Source organism: Danio rerio, chromosome 1, assembly GCF_052040795.2.
Source record: "Danio rerio strain M-AB ecotype USA chromosome 1, GRCz13ab, whole genome shotgun sequence".
Classification (NCBI taxonomy): Eukaryota; Metazoa; Chordata; class Actinopteri; order Cypriniformes; family Danionidae; genus Danio; species Danio rerio.
The window spans coordinates 18,998,398-19,020,847 of NC_141021.1; the positions used below are offsets into that span (position 1 = coordinate 18,998,398).

The 22,450-nt window shown below is 37.7% G+C and overlaps 1 protein-coding gene across 9 annotated transcripts in view; it reads left to right on the forward strand.

The window, feature by feature from the left end:
* The window catches only part of fat1a (FAT atypical cadherin 1a), a 147,479-nt gene that overhangs the window by 97,459 nt on the left and 27,570 nt on the right, over window positions 1–22,450 (forward strand). For all 9 annotated transcript variants that reach the window (XR_015475632.1, XR_015475633.1, XM_087235396.1 and 6 more), the window contains 9 exon segments: window positions 527–4,597; window positions 5,698–5,894; window positions 6,330–6,483; window positions 10,039–10,272; window positions 14,627–15,016; window positions 15,713–15,927; window positions 16,529–16,666; window positions 16,757–16,900; window positions 18,588–18,785. Coding sequence is in view for 7 of the 9 variants with exons in the window: in XM_087235396.1 (XP_087091522.1) it covers window positions 527–4,597; window positions 5,698–5,894; window positions 6,330–6,483; window positions 10,039–10,272; window positions 14,627–15,016; window positions 15,713–15,927; window positions 16,529–16,666; window positions 16,757–16,900; window positions 18,588–18,785 (5,741 nt within the window). In the remaining 2 variants the exon portion in view is untranslated.

Here is a 22,450-nt window from a genome sequence, read left to right on the forward strand (position 1 = left end):
TATCGGTGAGCCATGCAGCCTCTTAGAGTTAAAAATGTGGGAAATATTGAACATGGCAGCCAAGGGTCCTGCAGTTCACCAAACTGTGAGAGTTTTGAAAGACAGGCATAGCACAGAAATGACGCTGAGTAGCCTTTTGAGAATGCACATATTTGAAATGTCTGAGATTACAGAAGCTATTTGAAATGTGTTGTGAGTGTGAGAGAGATGGCAAACATTGTTCAGATCACATACTTAATGGCTGATGTTCGGGCTGCTGAATAGTCTATGGCAACATAGTCATGTTCTTTTTTTCCAGCTAACTGCAAACTCAAATATTCATTATAAATGAAGCAAACAGATTTCCACAAAAAAAAAGGATTTTGTCTAGTTTAATCAATTTATACAGGATTTTTGTTTACTTTAGTCTTTGAAAAAGCCAAGTTTGACACCAAAGATATAAAATAATGAGTTCTAAAGAGTTCTGAAGAGGAAAATCGAAACCGTTTTGCCTGTGTGATGCATCTTTGTCATCTTTCCTCCTTAGGAAACGTAGCCAATTCATTTGCCATTGATCCTGTCCTGGGAACCATCACTGTGGCAAAGGAGCTGGACCGTAACAACAAGAACAGATTTGAACTAACTGTGAAAGCCTCTGACAAAGGAACACCGCCACTTAGTGGTACAGCTGCTGTTGACATAACTGTCACTATTTCCGACAATGCCATCCCTAAATTTGCAGAGAAGGAGTTTTCTGCTGAAGTCAGCGAAACTGTTCTGCCTGGAGCCTTCGTAAGTCTGGTCACTGCCATCAGCCAATCATCAGTTTTCTATCAGATCAAAGATGGAAATGTGAATGGAGCATTTGACATCAACCCTAACTCTGGAGTTGTTGTTACCCATTCAGTTCTGGATTATGAGACCATTCCATCATACAAACTAACCATTCAGGGAACCAACATGGCCGGGCTGGCTAGTAACACTACTCTACTGATTCACTTAAAGGATGAAAATGATAATGCGCCTGTTTTCATTCAAGATCAATTTGCTGGAATGGTCAGTGAGTCTTCTCCAGTCAACAGTGTAGTCCTCACCAAAGACAACACACCTCTTGTCATCCGTGCTTTAGACACTGATCGTGATGCTAACTCGAGGCTTGTCTATCAGATTGTTGAGCCATTTGCCCATAATTACTTTGCCATTGACTCTAGCACTGGTGCAATCAGAACCATCAGTGAATTGGATTATGAACAGAGATCAGTGTTTCGCTTTTCAGTTCAAGTCCATGACATGGGAATTCCCCGTCATTTTGCAGAGAAGGCTGCTAATGTGACTATTGAGATTCTGGATGTTAATGATTGCCCACCTCAGTTCAGCCAAGATCTATATGAAACAACAGTCTTAGTGCCAACTTACAAAGGAGTTGAAGTGATCACAGTCAATGCCTCAGATGCAGACTCAGGTCCAAATTCAAGGCTTTTTTACTCTATTGTTGAAGGCAATATTGGAGAGAAGTTTAAAATGGACCCGGTCACAGGGGTTATCACTATTCAAAATGTCACTCAGCTCAGAAGCAGGTATGAGCTCAGAGTGAGGGTGTCTGATGGCAGGTTTTCTAAAACATCCTTAGTGAAAATAAATGTCAGAGAGAATAAGGAGAGTACTCTTCGGTTCACCCAAGAATCATACAAGGCATTCGTGCCAGAAAATTTCTCAGAGAAGAAGACTTTAGCTGTAATTGCGGCAGTGGGAAACCAAGTCAATGAACCTTTGTTTTATACCATTCTGAATCCTGATAAGAGATTTATAATAAGCCGAACTTCAGGAGTACTCTCCTCTACAGGCACACCTTTTGATAGAGAAGAGCAAGGTGTATTTGATATCGTGGTGGAGGTGACCAGAGATGACAAGTCACCTGATGTAGCCCATGTCCTCGTCACTGTGATAATTGAGGATGTCAATGACAACCCACCTGTGTTTGTCAATTTACCTTATCAGGCACTAGTGCAAGTTGATGCAGATGTGGACCACATCATCACCAAGGTGACAGCTGTTGATGCTGATATTAATGAAAATGCTGAGATCAACTACCACCTTCAGGAGTTGAATGAGTTTGTTCAGATCAGCACAGATGGTGAAATCTCACTTACAAAGAAGCTTGACAAAGACTCAGTTAACACTGAATTTATCATCACAGTTGTAGCCAGAGATGGAGGTGAACCGGCACTTTCCTCATCTGTTGAAGTCCCAATAATGGTTGTAAACAAAGCCATGCCTGTGTTTGAGAAAGCATTCTACAGTCTGGAAATTCCAGAGAACATACAGCTACTAACACCTATTGTACACATCCAGGCTAATGACTCCGAAGGGCCTAGAATTGTTTACACGATCACAGAAGGGGACCCTCTCAATCAGTTCACTATCAACTTCAATACTGGTGTGATCCAGGTTGTAAAAACTTTGGATTTTGAGACCCACCCAGCCTATAAACTTAGTGTGAGGGCCACTGACTCGCTAACTGGTGCCAAAGCTGAAGTGTTTGTTGACATAATCTTGGAAGATGTTAATGACAACCCACCTGTGTTCCATACCAAACTGTACAATGCAAGTCTTTCGGAAGCATCAGTGATAGGGACATCCGTATTAGAAGTCTCAGCGACAGATGCTGACACTGGTAACAACAAAGTGCTCTTTTACCAGATTGTTGAAGATAAAGATAAGAGCTTTGATTACTTTAGCATCGACCGTGACACAGGCACAATCTGGACAACTCGGATGCTTGACCATGAAGAAAAACCTTCACATAGGCTGTTAATTAGAGCAGTGGATGGTGGTGTGCCTGCTCTTTCAAGTGAAGTTATGGTGTTAATTGATGTAATGGACCTTAACGACAACACTCCAGTGTTCTCCCAGAATGTCTATGAAGCTACAGTGAGTGAACTAGCACCCCGTGGCCACTTTGTCACCCAAGTACAGGCTTCCGATGCTGACATCTCTGATAGTGGAAAACTTGAATTTTCAATTTTGTCTGGAAATGAAGGACAAAACTTTGCAATGGATCCAAACACTGGGGCTTTAGTCATATCAAATCATCGTAAACCTCATATGGAATCTCTCTACAATATCAATGTGTCTGTATCAGATGGTGTATTTAGAAGTTCAGCAATCGTGAAAGTCAATGTTATAAGTGCCAACTTCCACAATCCTACCTTCAACCAGGTGGATTATGTGGTCGAGCTTCTTGAAAACTCACCTGTTGGAACACTGGTGGCTGAAGCCCAAGCGACAGATGATGACTCAGGAACATATGGAAGACTTACCTACCATATAGTCAATGACATTGCTAAAGACAAGTTTTCAATCTCTGAGAATGGAGAGATTTTTACTTTGGAAAGTCTTGACCGTGAGAACGCATTGGAGAAAGTGATTCCGATCTCTTTGATTGCTAAAGACGGTGGTGGCAAAGTTGGCTTCTGCACTGTGAATGTGATCTTAACAGATATTAATGATAATGCCCCACAGTTCAGAGCTGCTGATTACAGAGTTAATGTTGCGTCTGATGTGTCAAGAGGAACAACCATACTTAAGATTGCAGCATCAGACATGGATGAAGGAAGTAATGCAGATATCACCTATTCTATTGAAACTGATGCAGACAATGTTGAGGAGAACTTTGAAATCCACCAGTTCAGTGGTGTCATTGTAACAAAGGAAAGCCTCATTGGATTGGAGAACCAACTGTACACATTTCTTGTACGAGCAAAAGATGGTGGAAATCCCACAAAGTCTTCTGTTGTTCCTGTCTACGTCAAAATTCTTGCTCCTGAGGTCCCAGTGCCAAAGTTCATAGAGTCCCACTACAGATTTGCCATAGAAGAAGACCTTTCTCTTGGTTCAGAAATAGATGTTATTCAGGCCGAAAGTGATCAGCCAGTCTTTTATAGCCTGGTGAAAGGGAATACTCCTGAGAGCAACCAGGATGAGGTATTTGTCGTTGACCCCAGTTCAGGATCTTTAAAGCTGGACAAGAAGCTTGACCATGAGAGCACCAAATGGTATCAGCTAACTCTACAAGCCCAAAGTGAATATGAGGGAAGCAAAGTTGTCTCCGCTGTGGACATTAGCATTCAGGTCAAGGATGTCAATGATAATCGACCTCTCTTTGAGTCAAACCCTTATGAAGCTTTTGTTGTGGAAAATCTCCCAGGAGGCACCTCTGTTATACAGGTAAAGGCCACAGATCTGGACTCGGGCACTAATGGTCATGTGGTTTACAATTTAGATCCCAACCAAGAGACAAGGGACATTGTAGAGTTGTTTGCCATAAACAGTGAATCCGGTTGGATTACCACATTAAAGGAACTTGACCGTGAGACGAGAAATAAATACACAGTTTCAGTTTTGGCTACCGACCGTGGAGACAAAGTTCAGCTGATGGCTAGTACCAGGGTGGATGTCACAGTGGTAGATGTGAATGACAACCCACCGAAGTTCACAGCAGAGATCTACAAGGGCACAGTAAGCGAAGATGACCCACCTGGTGGAGTCATTGCTATTCTTAGCACTACAGACCTGGACACAGAGGAGAATAACAAGCAAATCAGCTACTTCATTACAGGTAATACACTTCTTGTTTAATTTAAGCCCTTATCATTTAATGGGAATTATAAGTAATGGTTTAATTTCAGTTTTATGATGGAATAATTTGTTCAAGTTTTAGAAATGAGCAATTTGTGGGGATGTAATTATGTTGGCCTAAGTAAGCCAACATATTGTTATGCCACTTAAACGTATTATTGTTCTTTTTTTCTGAGCAAAAAATTTACCAACCCCTTCTTGTCCTAGGGCTTTAATCCTAAGACCACCAAACTTCGACCAGACCAGACTAGTCTGACTCAAGTTGCTATATGTTTTAAAACTGATCTGGCTTTGAGTTTTCCAGAAACTGACCCAGAAACTCTGAAAAATCCTATTGACCTAATATTGGACCAAACTTTTTAGACCAAAGAAATTTTAGAAAAATGTGATCTTCCACAATTAATCTACATATTAAACTGGGGTGTAAGTTGTACCTCTGGGGTGCTAGAGTGCCCCAATGTTTTCCATTGACTTACAATGGTGAAAAAACTTTCATTTAAAATATAGGGACTTCAAATCCCATTGACTTAACATTGGACCAAACTCACAGGCTCTTTACATTAAACCTTCAACGAACTTTAGATTCTTTTTCTAAACTATTCTTTAATGTGTGTTAAAAATTAATTTTTGCTTAAAGAATGTATAGACATTCTAAATAGGAAATGTTATTATTTTCCCAATGTCGTTTCTAAAAACCAAGCGGGAATATTTCAGCTCTGGTGATAATAAATTAGCATGAACGTTGATGCCAAGCAGGAGATGGGATGAGCATTTCTTGGCACAGAAAACAGTCTAATTACATCCAGTCATCTTCACATGATCGTAGAGTGATGACAGAAATTGGCATTGCAAGTCACACTGCCACTTATTTACATATGTGTTAATAATGTGAAATCCAACCAAACAAGAATCAAAGCTTCTGGAGAAGTCATTGCACAGATGTGAAACCTGTGAATTACAGATTGATCCTTTACTATAGCTTCTAAGCACACAACAGGAAACCACATAAATATAGAGGCATTTTAACAGCCGTTTATGTTCATTAGTTTGACTGGCATTTCTCATGTTTGCTCTCTAAAGGTGGAGACCCCTTGGGACAGTTTGCCATTGAGCATACTCAAGGCGAGTGGAAGGTTTCAGTGCGGAAACCACTCGATAGGGAGGAGAAGGACAATTACTTGCTGAACATTACAGCCACTGATGGGACCTTCACAGCCAAGGCCGTAGTTGAAGTCAAGGTCTTGGATGCCAATGACAACAGCCCAATTTGTGAGAAGGTATGAATGTTAGTTTTGTGGGGATGTGTGTGTGGGAAGTGCATTGCAGCAAAATGTCATGTAGTCTGATTCTGTCTGTTAAGGGGAGGGCTCTGCCTACCCGCTGTGCATGCTAAATGGGACGAGACTTAGAGAGAAAGAGAGAATGTCAGGAGGGATTTGAAAAGGTCCTTATGTGAAATGCAGCATTTAAGAAACAAAGAGGGTGATTTTGTTCTGTGAGAGGGTTTTGTGAGGACTAATGTGCTTCTGTTACTCATTGTGTTTCATTTTGAATAATGTTAATTTAATAGAACTCCCGCGGTGAAAATCTTTTAGCCAGTTTGGCTTCAGAATTGCCACCAAACTCTTCCTTAATGCTTTCGTTTCTCTCTTTTGGCCCTGTCACCCTATTTGTGAAGTGGTTTCACATGTTTCTCTGTCTGTTCTTTCCAGTCATTCTATATGGAAAGCGTCCCTGAGGATTCCCCTGCCGGCAGGCTCATACTGCAAGTCTCCGCCACAGATGCTGACATCCGTTCCAACGCTCAGATCTCCTACGAGCTGCTGGGGCCTGGATCAGAGCACTTTAGCATCGACTCGGAGACAGGTATATATTAAAGTTCACATGTGATCCATATTACAATATTTTTTAAATTGCATATGGTATTTTATTGTGTTCCCATGCAAGCTTGTGTTCCCTATTGAATATCTGTATTATGAGCTGTGTCAATCCTACAGTATTTTGTGAATTATATAATGGCTTAATTATTACATAATTAAAAATTTTCATATATCTATAAACAAAATTGATCCAATTTACAAATAAGTGTTTTTAATGTGAATATTATGCAAGGTCCGCCAAGAAAGGAGCTTTCCTTTCACAGTGTTAGATCACAGTCTCCACACCAGATAAATATGATCCAGCCCCGGACGCCAGATCTTGTCACAAAATGTTAGTTTCTCCAGGTATTTGGACAACAAGTTTCCAATACCCAAACCTGTTAACCAGTATTCAGCTGAATTAGCAGTCTACTATCAATATAGGAGTCGACTGTGGAAGGAAGCCAGAGAAGAGCAGAAGCAGGAGACGAAGTGATGATAATAAAAGAGCAGGGTTTATTGAATGATCATTGTTGGGTGTGTTTCGGTGTGCTCTCATACTTCGTCTGAACAGCACAAACAAAACAGATGTTATTATACATCTCTCATTTGCCTATTTAGCGCAGTTCGTTTGGCATATGTTAATCCAGCAATCGTGCTCGGATCTGCGCCAAATCAATCGGTCCGAGATCACCTGAATAAGGTGGTCTCGGCTCAATTGAAACAAACTCAGGAGCGATTGATTGTAGTGAAAAAGCGATACGATCCAAGCCCGGCTATATCACAGTGTATTATGGATATATCATAAGCATATATACGGCTATATAAAGAGAAAGTTATGAGTAGGGAAGGTAAATGTGCGTTTCATGTAAAAGCCTTTAATGCATAAGCCAACTGCTATGTATGAGAAAGTCTTACCTCTGAGTTATACTTGGTGACGATGTCTGTGGGTGTCACCATTCAAAATGAAACCGCAGCTTTTCACTTGTGATATATTTATTGCTCATCATCATAAGTTAAAATAAGGACGCATGACAGCTGAGAGGGAATCTGACCAAACTCTGACCAATGTGAGGAGAATTTACTCGCACGTGACTTGTTTTAGCTCTTTTGGTCTGTTTAGAAACTTTGCCGTGTGAAAGCAAACCGCACCAAGAACAAAGAGCAACATTATAACAATTTTAACCCGTTTCGGAACAAATGAATCGATTCCCAGGTGTGAAAGCACCCTCAAATAACAAAATTGCAAAAGATATGAGAACGTTTTATATTACTTACACATGCTTATAACCCGAATGTATGTGAAAGACACTTTTCAGATTGCTTATAGGGGCGTAAGGTGGAGCCAATCCGCAAATGACAGCACATTATGTTAGCTGACCAATCAGAGCCTCTTAAGAGTGGGCCTTTCAGAGGAACTAGGAAATATGACAGTCGGTTTCATGTTAGCGGAGTAGTTGTATATAATCAATGTAAGATATATGAAAAAATAATTTGATTTTCTACAAGTGAGGCATGAGCACACATTGCTTTGAATCTTATACATACAACCAAGCCTTTAAAAAACATTGTGGACCAGCGTTTAAAAATCTTATCAACCCTAAAATGTTTGATTTGTAGTTTTAAACTGTTGTATGAAAAAAACTGATTAAATACGTAACATACACACAGAACATTTTCAACATCATTTGCTTTTGCCTGCAGTCAAACACCCATCCCATTTAAAACCATAATTTCTAATTTAATTACTTAAATAATTCCAGAAAGGATGTACACCCTTGGGCTTTTATTACGATTTTATAGTGAGCACCGCTGAATTCTTTCACTCATATTTTTTCTATTCATTTTTTTACTCGTCTGTTTTATTCAGACAAATGTAGTCGTACAAAAGATTTTAATAAATCATTTCAGCAAGTGTTGGCCCATTTCAGCTATTAACTCTAGTCAGCTGTCTTTCATCTGTGAATGAAACATTGGTTCCAGGCGGAAATAGAGCAGAAATCAACAGTGGGTTGGTGACAACGTCACACTGCTACAACACAAAAGCTATTGTAAAGGCGCTACTCACTGGCTCTTTGATAGCACCAAGTGTGAAGGCAGGGAATGCTGGCTCGTAAACTGAAGGAGCGCTACTGTTCTTCTGTGTGGGTTTAGTGTGCACGGAGGATTTTCTTCACTTTTTTCCTCTGTTCGGTCGTGGAAAAGAAGAGAAGCATTATTGCAAGTTAGCGGTGCCAAGAGTGCTCTCGTGCGCGCCAACCAGACCCCTGAAAGCTGGCGGCTGCTTTTCTGTGTGACTTTCCCTTCCTCCTTTTCTCTGCTCACTCTCTGAGCAGCCCACATGCCAACTGCACTTTATCCTCCCTTGCTATTTCTCTCATTTCTCACCATCCCTCCCTTCTTTAATCTTTTCGATTTCTTAAAGCCGCTCAGCGCAAGGATGAGTTGAGCTCTTTTCGAGGGGGGAATTTCGGACACCCTGCATTCATTCCTCCTTGAGATGCGGACCCAGATAAAAGGTCGACACCAAACAGATGGCACACAAAAAGGGCAGTTTTAAATCAGCGACCTCTCCAGTGGAACATAGCCTGCTAAAATTGTTAGGCTCAGATTATGTATTCATGAAAGAGACGATTGTTTCTGTCGTGTGCTGCTTTGCTTTTTAGAGGGTCCTCTTGGCTTGACCAGTGAGATGGTTTGAAGTGTTATTGGATTGTGTGTTGTTCATTAGTTCAGTGCCAGTCGAAGTTCACAGTGATTGATGAAGAGTGAAATTTAAGGTTGTTTTTTAAGCAAGAGACAGCTTTCATAAATCTACAGAAAGCAGATTGCAGACATGAAGATTGAGAGAGCAGTGAACACTTTTTTTTCGTGGTAGCAGCAACAGGTGGCCTAGAAAAAGGTTTGACCTAATTTATAGAACATTGCAAGAGTTGGTTCTCCCAAAAATGACAAATTAATCTTATAATAAATAATAAAAATAATATAATCCTAGCAGGCACAGGACGTCAATATGATGTCAGATTGACGTTGTACTCCAACATAGGGGATGTTGCATTTTGTTTAAAAATAAAAATCTGGTTGAACTCAATGTCAGGTCGACGTCAATGTCCAACCTAAAATCAACCAAATATCTACGTCTAATAATGTTGCAGCAGGGCGACAAAAGACAAAAGTATGGATCCAGAGGTCCTCTGTGGGACTCGAAACCCACATCACAAACTTTACTTCTCTCCCATGACCCTCAGCCCCTCCCACATTTATCAATGCTTTCTAGACAACCAATCACAGCTCTTGCTCTTATTGGTAGTTAATTGCTTAACTTTTGTTAGATTGGCAAGTCAGGATCTGTGTCAGGGAACAGCAAATGCTATGTGACTCTGCAAACATCTATGACAGACCTATTGTGTGGACTCAACACAGAACTATACACCTTTAGCATTATTGTTGCAATTGGTTTTGGCAGAAATGCATAAAAAGTACATGGAACAATTTTTTTATCCCTTGTGACATTCTTGACAACTGTTTGGACACAGTGTAAAGTGTGGTGTTGTTTTATCAGGTGAATTGAAAACACTGCTTCCTCTGGATCGTGAGGAAGAGGAGGTGCACAAGATGAAGGTGCGTGCTCTGGACGGAGGCGGACGCTTTTGTGAAGCAGAAGTTGAAATCACAGTCGAAGATGTAAATGACAACCCTCCGCAGTTTACCGCTGACCCCTACACCTTCACTGTATTCGAGAACACTGAGATAAACACACCAGTGGCTCGCCTGTACGCCTCTGACCTGGACACAGGTAAGAGCTCCAGTTTACAGAACAATAACTTATATTTACGTTCAATGTATCAGCTGGCAGACAACTTTCCCAAAGCAACATGCATTTCATTTCTGGTATATATTTACATTTGATAATTTTTGATGTCCATGGATAATCCACGACCAAGGCCAGACAGAAGAAAAAGAAATATAATATAGTATGAACTATAAATAATGAAAAAATAAAGATACAATAATTTTAAAATAAACTATTACATTTTTTTTAAGTTTAAAATGCTAATTCAATCAGTAAGAACTACATGTTTGGTAAACAAAACAACAGAAGTTCTCTTATATAATCTAAAAACATCCAAAAAACTATTGCTATCAAAATATAAATTCACACTTTTATTGTACACAAATCATGAGAACATATAAACAGTCTTATTTAACAATCCATTTATGTATATTAGGATTTGTTTAACCACTTTATTCTAATTCCTCAATATTACTAAGGCAAATAGTTTGAATTGTCAAAAACCAAAACATTTAAACATAATATCTGATCTCTTTATAATACAATAAACATGAGTGTTAAAAAGACTCTTACACTTACACGCAAAGTGTAAGAGTCCTTTTAACACTCAAGTTTATTTTATTATAAAGATATGAGATATTTTGTTTATATTTTGTGTGGTTTCCTTTATTTGCGCTCGCGCTCCCCTGCCCGCCAATCTTTGTGACCATCACCCGTTTTCTCAAGAGGATGATAATCAGACAAGCCATTGCTGCAGCTTCGATACAAGTTTATGGAGAAAGTTACAAAAGCACTGCAGTGTTTGGGTATGCTGTGCTTGTCTGAGGTAATTTTTGTTATCGGTTCAGTAATAATCATAACCGGTTATTACTGACGTCATTTACCTCATATGCGCTCTGTCGCGAGGGAGGCGATCGCGAGTATTTACAGCGCTTTAACTACTTAAAACTCCTAAAGTGTGCACAATTTCACTGTGTGTGTTTGCTGGATCAGTCTTTCACTGACAAATACAACAATAGCCCCTATTTCACTGAGATCGAGAGAATGAAAGTAGCCTACTCCATTTCTCTCTCTCTCTCTCTCTCGCTCTCGCTCTGTCTCTCTCTCTCTCTTTTTCACACACACACAGTGGCCCATTTGACCTGCTGGCATGGCTTTTCTTCTCTTCTCGGCTGTTTTACAGCGTTACTTTTGCATACAGAAACGAGCACGTGTCTGCAGAGTTTTCTCCACCGTGTCTATCATACATCAGCTGTGAGATCGCCGCTGCCGCCTGCCGCTTATCAGTATCACTCATCTGTAAAGAGCGCAGTGCGCAAGAGCCAATCGCAACCATTTTTTTTTTTTTTTTTGAGGGTGTGACCAATCAAAGGGGTGTAAGAGAACTAGACAAGGATCAGAAATTGAGCTGGATATTTATATTTGTTTATATTATTTGCTAAATGCCCGTTTTGTTTAAAGTTACAGTTTATATATCTGACTGTTTGTATTAAATGACAAAATTGCAAATTTTGTATATAAATATAAATATATTCATACATTTTAATACAAGAACTGCTGCTGTGAAGAAAATATAAAACTGTGTATGGAAAGCACCGTCAATGCACCGTGATGCACCGAAATATCGAATTGAACCGAATCGATGGCATGATAATCGTAACCGAACCAAACCGTGAGACTAGTGTAGGTTCACAGCTCTAATCAAAATTGACAATTAGTATTAGGTCAAGAAATACCGATACTGATTTTATCGCCCAGCCCTGATAAGTAAATTCGTAAGCCCTAACTCATTCATGTGGAGCTAGTTTCCTGCAAAGTTTAGTTTCAACCCCAATCAAACACACCTGAGCTAGCTAATCAAGCTCTTACTAAGCTTTCTAGAAACTGGATTTTTGCAGGCACAGATTCCATGTGGGCCTACCCATGACCTTACTTTTGCAAGTGTAACTCTCTAGTTCTACTCGCCCTTGTCCAAACCGTATTCAAACCAAATTTTTTAGCATGGAAAACAATGACTGTTGTGTTTAAATGCAAGTGTGTTTTCCAAGATATTCTCCAATTTTGCAACAGTGTGACCCGCCGGTGTCCATCTGTTGTGTTATTACTTTTGAGAGGAAACCAACACGCACATATGATGTTCTCAGTCAAGCGGAGCAGCACCTTTAATCTAAGCGAACACAAACTGATATGTCTTTCTCTCTCTGTCATTCACTGAAATCACTCCAGTTTCCATTTGCATGCTTTCCTGTCATATCCTTTTGTTCTGTTCTCTCTATCCTGAAACAGATGCATTGTGTGCTCTGTGTACTCCCCAGTCTATATTCCACTTAAGCCAAGCCTAGATGCAACCAATCTTTTATTCTTACCTTACATTTTAGCCTCAATGCCAGTACTTTCAAAGCATTAGTCACATCTTTTAACTGCTCATACAAAGCACTTAGCACTATAGACTTCAAAATGAACTATATTCATTGATCAATAAACTGGCCTTGTATTGAACTGTCATGAACAACTGCTTTCTAGTAATTTGGCTTGAGTAAAACTTTGTAAAGATTGCGTTAACTGGCTGTTATGAGAAAGTGTGTCTTGGCAGATAGGATTGTACTCGCAAGCCACAAATGAGGCTTAGTCAAAAAAATGCATTAGAGGGATTAAGTGTGCTCTATCTTCATCTTATTTGTTAGTGTCCGTGCCTTCCCCAATACAAGAAGTATCACTCCCTCACGCTTGTTAATATGCAGTAAAGAAAACAGAGGGTTTCTCTATTGAGTCCTTTATAGGATTAATTTATTACTCGTTATATTTTACTAAATGAGACACATTTGTAGTGTTTTTTTTTTGTAAATCATTACGACTGCTTTAGGCTTTGTCGCTGATATGGAAGCTTTTTAATATGTAAAATGTATTGATTTGTTTGCAGTCTTTATGGATTGGCTTTCTTAGTAAGAAATATGATGCAATATGATGCAACCACAGGTCAAGAAAACACTCACAAATCGGTTTCAATTGTACATTAAATACCGGAATAACTGACAAATGAGCTGCTGATGCTTTGTTATTTACACCACCATTCAAACTTTGGCTTTTATTTAAGACAGTTAAGGGGGCATTAAAAATTTTAAATAAATGCCATTAATCGAACTTAATATTCATCACATAGTTTTGAAAACAAGCATCAGGGTTTTCTGCACAACCCTTTCAGCTGATAATGAAAATAAGACGGTTCTGAATCAGAATGTTAGAGTGATTGCAATTAAAATGTTACAATAGAGACCTAGACATGTCAAATTGACTTTTTTGTTTGACTGCTATACTCCAAAAATGCTGCTTAGCTTACCAAAAAGTGTAAAAAAAAATTTTATATTTGTAAATTTTGACTGCCATTTTTGTGTACATTTTTGTGTACATGTACATGCATAAGGGATGAAGGCGTTCACCAAAAATAGAAAATTTACTCACCATCTACTCAGACTCAGGTGGTTCTAAATTTTTATAAATTTTCTTCTGTTGAAAACAAAACCAGATATTCTGATAAATGTTGGGGGAAAAAACAGCCATTGATATCTATAGTAGGAAGAAAGCGTTTTATGGAAGTCAATGGCTGCTTTTTTACAACATTCTTCATTACATGTATATATTTCTTTGTGCTATACAAGAAAGAAGATCAAACAAGTCTGGAACAAGTGGAGAGATATAAAATGATGGCAGAATTAAATGTTTTGATAAACTGTCTCTTTAAGAATGTGTCAGATAATCAGAATCTTCAAATCAACAAATTCTTCCAATCCTAATTCTATTTTTTTAACCCTGCCCTTTGGCCCTTGACAGAGTGTTTAAGTGTCAGATCAGAATGGTGTAGGACTACTACACAGGAGTTATAATTATGGATTAGCAAAATCTAGCAATTAAAAAAATAAATTAAAGCATGACAGTAAAACAAACACCATTATAATGTATTAATACATATGCTTGTTTGTTGTATACATTTTTAATTATACCAAAAAATACTTAAATTTGTGCATTTCCTGACTCATGTGTACAGCCATGTTGCAACTGCACCTGGCGTATTCTGAGAAATTTTTATACCCCTTGGTTTCTATTGCGGTGCTGGATAATCTCTGCTTCAAGCGCTATTTAACCCTTTCCCTAGCCCTACACCTTCAAGCTTAGGAGAATTGGGACAATCCTACCCCTTCACATAAGGGACAGGGCTAAGGGGTAGGATAGGGATTGGACCTATAATTGATCTATTTTCGAGATAGTAGTCAAAAAAACAGAAATCGTATTCATTATAAATTGTACACTTACACACATCTTAAATGTCTGTATTAATCTCACTCTGGTTTGTGTGTTTTAGGTACTAATGCAGAGATCCTGTACTCTCTGCTGGACTCTGCTGATGGTGTGTTCTCCATCGAGGAGGAGACGGGTGTTGTGCGACTGGATCGTCCTCTGGACAGGGAGCTTCAGTCGATTTACACTCTTCGAGCCCAAGCCACAGACCGTGGGTCACCACGGCACCTTTCGTCCCACACCACTGTCAGTGTCTCCATCTTAGACATCAACGACAATCCTCCAGTGTTCGAGCGTCGTGAATACACCGCCACTGTCGCTGAAGACATCCCTGTGGGCACTCAGGTGTTACGGGTTCATGCTGCCAGCCGAGACACAGAAGCAGGAACAGAGATCACATATGCTATTATTAATGGAAATGAGAGGGGAGCGTTCCGCGTCGACCCACAAACAGGTAAACACAGTGGCTTTGGGGAAACCACTCAGATCCTTACAGCGCTGCAGCATTCAAATAGTCAAAATAAGAAACATACAACTGCAGAAAATGTTGTATTGTTTTTGTACTCCTTTTTTTATTCAATCATAATTAATTTTTATTAATAAATAAAATTTTATCCATTCATTTTAATAATTTCTTGATTTTATCCATTTTATTTTTATCTCTTTCATTCTTCTTTCTTTCCTTTTTCATTTTATGCATTTATTTTTGATATATTTAGTTATTTATTTATGCATTTTTTACCTATTTATGCATTTGTATCCATTTAGTAATTAATTTGTTTATCAATTATTCATATGTTCATTAATTTATCAATTTATTTTATACATTGCTGTTTTTACTAAACACTTTACCTACTTTTGCTGAACTTTTTCCTAATTTATTAATTTTATCCATTAATTTATCATTTATTTGTTTGTTGATAAGTTGATGCATTATGTGTAATTATTAAATTCATTCATTTATTCTTCTACTTTAATTCACTCATTTTTTTTTATTTAATAAAATGAGTCAATTAAAGTAGAGGAATAAATTAATGAATTTAATTGACCTTTTTTCAGTTTATTGCTTTAATTATTTAACAAATAAATATGAATGGATTTAGAGAGATTTTTTTTCTAGCCAAATTTTACATTGCCCTGTCTTTCCTAGGCGGTGTGTTTGTGATCGAGCCTCTGGATTACGAAACGGCACATGAATTTTATCTGACAGTGGAGGCAACAGATGGAGGCACACCATCACTCAGCGACCTGGCCACTGTGAACATCAACCTGACCGATGTTAACGACAACAGCCCTGTCTTCAACCAAGACATCTACTCCGCAGTGATTAGCGAAGACGCAGAGCTGGGAAAAACAGTGCTTACTGTAAGTCTTTGGCTTATGATTTTATTGTGCCTTCATCAGTGTTATATTCTCTGTTAAAGATCCCCTAAACTGCCATCAAATGTGCAGTTTTGTTTAATGCATAACGGAATTCCAACTGAAATGCAAAGATAGGGCGGGGCATATAAAAGCCCCCCTCCTTAAAAATTAGCCAATATTACTTTGTCAGTCAGAGTCCAAGACATATTGTTAATAACACACAAAAAACTTGAATCCTGTTTTCAAGGGGACATTAAAATCAACACAAATAGTGCACACGATAAACAAACACAGTCCAATGTCAAAACTAGAGCCTTCTGGAGCCAATCTTTAATCTGTAGTCTCTATCTCGCTCTCGCTCTGGTCATTTATTAGAGATGTTCATGTCTTATCATGCCTGAATATAAATTGTCAGTGTTAAAATTGAGGCTTTGATACCCAGCTCTGTTTCACTTGCTTGCCTTCTGATTTCCCTCGAGGGTCTCAGCCAATAGTTACTGACTCACGAAGCAAGAAGGACGAGGGGGGTGGGGTGGGGTTGCTGCATACCTGAGTCCAGGGCAATCTTTATCTTAACCAGGTGTGTGTTTCTCTGTGTGTGAAGGTCATGGCCGACGATGCAGATGGTCCATCCAGTAATCAGGTGCGCTTCTCCATCATTGATGGGAATCAAGGCAGTCCATTCACTATCGACCCCGTCAGAGGAGAGGTCAAGGTGGCCCGGCTGCTCGACAGAGAGAAGGTATAAGACACTCTAGGATCTCAGTAGAGGTTGCGTTGACAGGCTGTTGCTGAAACTGAATGATGACATTATGTTTTCTTTGTTTGTTAGACTTCAGGTTACACGCTGACCGTGTTGGCCTCTGACAATGGAAGCCCGGCTCGATCCAGCACCGCTACCATCAACGTAGATGTCTCGGACATCAATGATAATCCACCTATCTTCTCTCAAGCCAACTACAGCATCATTATTCAGGTCTGAGTTCATAGAGAAGATGAAGTGATTCTAGTCTCAGTGATTTCATTCTAATGCTGGTTTGTCTTAGTGAAGACCAGTTATGCTGAGTTATAGTCATGGTTAAGGGTCACTAAACACCATTTATTTGATTCATTTTAAATAGGGGGTGTTCACAAAGGATTATTCTGTTTAAAAAATGCTGAGTAAAGTATCAGAAATCTTAATACCGGCCTGTTGTAATGAAGGTTGAATCCAAATACAGCTTTATTTAGAACAGTCAGGCAAGCAAGGTTCAAAACAGGAGCAGATGGTAGCATTAAAAAAAATTAAAAGAGTAGTCGATGTAACAGGTGTAAAGGTCAAAGCAGGCTGAAAAACAAACATAAACAGAATAAACAAAGAGTCTATCATGGAGGCAAGGAAAACACTTCATATCTCAGCACTAATATTAATGTGTGTGGTGTGAATGGGCTAGAGTGGGCTTGACAAACCACCTGTAATAACACTCTGTTCTCTCTTATGCACCTGACACTTTATCTAAACTCAATCTTACAAAAACTTTATAATGAAAACGGTGTATACTATAAATATACCACAATCAAGTTGCACTGTTTGCTTCAACCTTAAATAACTTTTGCATAATCGTAAACCCTTAATACCTTTCTTGCACAATATTGTGGATACATTGTTCAGTTTCCTTTAAAAGTACTTGAATAGCTTGTCTTATGTGTATAGTTAAGTATCTTATAGTGTATGTTAATTATTCATTGTTTTTTTTTAAATAGCTTATATCCAGTGTTGTGTTTGAATTTATGATTCATTTATGTTACACCGTTGTTCTGTAAGACACGACATTTCATTCCTCTGTATGTCCACACATGTAGCGGAATGACAGTAAAGCTTGACTTGACTTTATTTGACTTAAATAAATAGTCCATGTAATCAGTCATGATCAGTTTCAGCTGTTTGTGTGTGTAATGAGCAGGAACCGGTGTGTAACTGCAGGACATTGGATATGTAGTTCAGTTCTGTGGCAAATGTGATTCGTACCATCTAGATGACTTGGTGACTGTGACACTTTAATTTATTTTATTTTATTTTAATTTATTAAAATGTAAAAGCTTGATTGAATACTGTAATATTGTATAAAATAAAATAATTTAAAAAATTACCCAACACCAACACTAAACTCAAATGACATGAACAAAAATACTGCACTGTGTTGTTATTATTGTTAATTAAAAATTAATTAAAAATAGAAAAATTGCTCTCTTTTCTTTAAATGAAATGTAATAAAAACTAAGCATAAAAATCTTTATTTTTTTTTCACCTAAAATCATTAAAACTGGTATTTAAAACAATCGTTAAACCTAATCAAAATTAGAGGCTCATTACATTAGTAATAGAGGCTCATTAGTCTATTATTAAAGTTGAATAGTGAGTACTAATGCAATTAAATATGAATAGAATGGCCCTCCTTACATTTATAATTCTCAGAATATTGTTTAGTGCTTAAATTCATAAGGCAATACACTGAAAATATACATGGGACATTACTCAATAAAGAAAGTATAATTATTCACCACTATTGCCTATGCTTGCTGACACATTCATAAAAAATGTATTGCTTCTGAGTTACTTGCTAGATTGTGTGTCTTTTGATTATTTCAATTGCAAAACCTTTTACACTGCATATGTTCTATAGGAGAATCAACCAATTGGTGCCAGTGTTCTCCAGCTGACTGTGTCTGACCGCGATGCCTCCCACAACGGTCCTCCTTTCACTTTTTCGATCATTAGAGGGAATGAGGGCGACTTCTTCCGCATCACTCCTCAGGGCGTCCTGGTCTCTGCAGCGACTCTGAGCCGCCAGACACAAGAGTTTTACCTCCTACAAGCCCAGGTGAGACCTCAATCTCGCTCTCTGATTCAGCCGCTCTCACTGAAGCTGCAGGGGTCTTGTTCAGTTTTCATTGGAAGTCTGGAGGGATAGATGAGCAGTGGAGCTGAGGTGAAGAGCTGCTTGTTCAGTATTCTCCTTACGGGCCAGGCATGGCCAATACACAGCAAATTTTACATAGTAGATTTAACTACCTTGGAGTTAAAATTAACATTCCCTCAGAGTTTATATGGGAACCACTATAAGTGTTAAAAATAACACTTTTGAAAGTGTTAACATTGTCAACACCAAGAGAGTGTTAATTAGCAAACTCTTATTGTGTAAAATATCTGTTAAATTTCCGAAAAAATACCAGCAGCTGTGGTTGCCAAAATCTTTCTGTGAAAAACATGGAAGTTTTATAGAACTGTATAAATTTACAAAAAATAACCATATTTCATGAACTAACACAATGTTCAGTTTACAAAATTATAGCTTAGTGCACAAAAATGTAAAGTCTTTAGATGCAATAATGTTTTCATGTGTGATTGCTAGTAGCAAACAGATTTTGACTGCATTAGTAACTACACAGTTACCTTTAAACAAAAGAAGATGCAGCATAACATCAAATATTTTCAGTTCATCTTGGACTTGAACAGAGACACTATTATCCTCCACAATGGTGACACAAAAAACGTTTAGCTGTTTTTCTTTTTTTTTCATTTTTAGATTTTACGTAAAAATACCAGCAGCTGTGGTTGCCAGTAATCTGCTGTTTTTAACATTCATAAATTCAGTTTACAGAATATTTCTGTTAAAAGCACATTCAACAGTCTGTATTTTTTATCGATCTCACACTGCAAATTTTAGATTTGGTAGATTTAACTACCTTAGAGTTAAAATTAACACTCCCTCAGTGTTTATATGGGAACCACTATAAGTGTTAAAATAACACTTTTGAAAGTGTTAAAATTTTTAACACCCAGAGTGTTAATTAGCAAACTCTTATTGTGTAAAATATCTGTTAAATGTATGTCAAAATACTGGCAGCAGTGGTTGCCAGTAATCTGCTGTTTTCAACATTTTACATTCGTAAATTCAGTTTCCAGAATAATTTCTGTTAAAAACAAATCCCATAGTCTGTATTTTTCATTCGAACACACATAAGCCTTAAATTCCAGAGCAAAATCCTATCTAGTGTCCTCACTACAGAAGGCTGAACACTCAGACAGTGATGAAGTTAATGAGACAATAAAGTGTCTAATTAAAGGAGGATTGAGATTTGTTGATGAACAACTGTTAACAAGCAGAATCACTGAAGGACAGAAAAACACAAGCCAAAACCAAAGATGAAATCAACTGAGAAAAAAAAAAACTCTAAATAAAATAATAATCAATAAAAATAAAACAAAGTACACAATAAAAAAGGTTATTTTTCAACATCTTTAAAAAAAAACTCATCAAATAAACAACTTATCATGGAGCTTCACCTATTACTGACCTTTGACTTTATTTCTGTCATGTGAACAAAAGCTCTTAATGAAATTTCTGTTGTTCATTTGAAGTCACCATGATGGAGGACAGAGTCTGCTTTAGTCAGGCTTTTCAACTTCTTACTATAAATGTCTTTTATTTTGGCTGCTATAGTTAGTGTTAATTACACTTTAGACATATAGCATGGAAAGCCGAAAGAAAATTAAAGTGTCAATCTGAAGAGATTATTATATGACATAGCCATCCTTTCCTGCTTGTTTTTTAATTCAGTCTCATATTAATTATGTGTGAGAAATAAATGATATACATAAAAGAAACCACTGAAGCTCCAATAATATATAATAAAATAAAACCAATATTTACAATGAGAATGTTTGATCTATGGCAGAACTTAAAAACACCCAGACATCAACAATTAGTCTTTGAATCTCAATAATGGTGACAAACAAAAAAAAAAATCAAGTAAAAAAAAAAAACACTACTGAAATATCACCTCTCAAAAACAACTCAAAATAAAGAAAAAGAAAGAGATTGTAAAAATATAAAGCTGCATAATTTATTCATGCTGCAATGCATGCTGGGAGCTTTGTACTATGCTGGCACCCAGCATGCATTGCGGTATGATCTATGCAGCTTTTTTTTTCAGCAACCACGGTTGAGGTTCATATCCTGATTCTTGATGCCTGTGTGTCATAAAGAGCAAGCTGGAGCTTGAATGTTTAGTGCATGACACTGCAATTATTAATTGCATCCTAATTTTTGTTGAATCTTCTATGAAGAGCAGCAGACTGCCAGAAGTATTGTCCCATGCAGTTTTTATACAACTATATTTGCATATCTTTATGAATCAACTTATTAATCACCTGAAATTATATCTATAAAAATTTGGCACAAACAGTATAGTTTCTCTTGATCTTTCTTGCTATAACTGATGAGTTTTAGAAACGCAGCTATAACTGTCAGAGAAACATTAGTATATAAGAATAAAGCTTCAAGAACTCAAATAAGCAGCCTCTGATCTCCATGATGGTGAGGTCAAATGAAATATTTTTAATAAAAAAATATAAACCTCTGTTCATTGTCAAATATTCTTACAGAAATGAAGTCAAACTGTAATCAGTGAAGCTGCTTATACTATTATTTAATGGAGTTGTTTAATCCTCTGTTTTAATTCAGTTGGTTTGGTGTGAGGCTGTGTCTGTAGTTTTATTTCTTTCTTCAATTTCTTATTCCTTCAGTGATTGTGCTTGTTAACAGCAGGTGTTCAACAGCAGGTGTCTCAATTCACTTATTTGTGGTCATTCGCTCTGTCTAGTGGACTAAACTAATTGACTAATTTAAGGGCCAGGTGAATGAGGGTGTGGCGAGATTTCAGACACTCTGATTAGTTTCTCAAATACAAGGCTTTTCTACAAAGGTAGATACATGTTACTCTGTGTGACAAGAAGGCAAATCAGCTTCTAATGCCGATCTAACTCTAGAATTTTAACACTTTACTCTGAATTACCTCAACCCTTGAAATTTAACACCAATGAATTTGCTGTGTAGAGTATGAAGACAGAGCAGGCATGAAAAGCTGAGCTCTTTCACAATGACCTCCTGTTTTACGTGTTGTGTTTCCTTTTTTTCCTTTGGAGGTCATCCTGTCACTCTTTGATTTTGAACAGATGGCTTTCTGAATGCATGGTATTGATGTTATTGTCAGAGAGATATGCCTGCAGGTTTTAATTTACACAGTTTGACCAGTAGTTCTTTATCAGAATGTCCAAACTGGATCTTTTAGGGCCTGAGCACAGATGGTCCGAGGACCCTATTGGAATTGCTTAGTTTATTGTTATTAACCAAATGGAGAGTCTAAACATGATGAAAACCAGGTTTCATATCTGGGTGTTCACGCACATATTCAACAATTGGCTTACACATGAGACACCTATAAAAAAAGTCTCTTGGAGCAAAATCTGTAACTGGGAATTTATTAGATCAACACCAAATTTAGGTAGTGTTATCTTAAATGTTTTTTGGATTTTTAATTATTTATAATATATTTTTTTAATTATAGAGAGTTTTCGTTGAGGAGCATATACATAGTGGCCTTGCAAACTTCAATGTTTAGCCAAAAACCAGGCAGTTGTTAATTGTGGCTTGCAATGTCCGATCTGCAGCAAAATTCAGATGTTTGATAAGTCCTGTCTTGA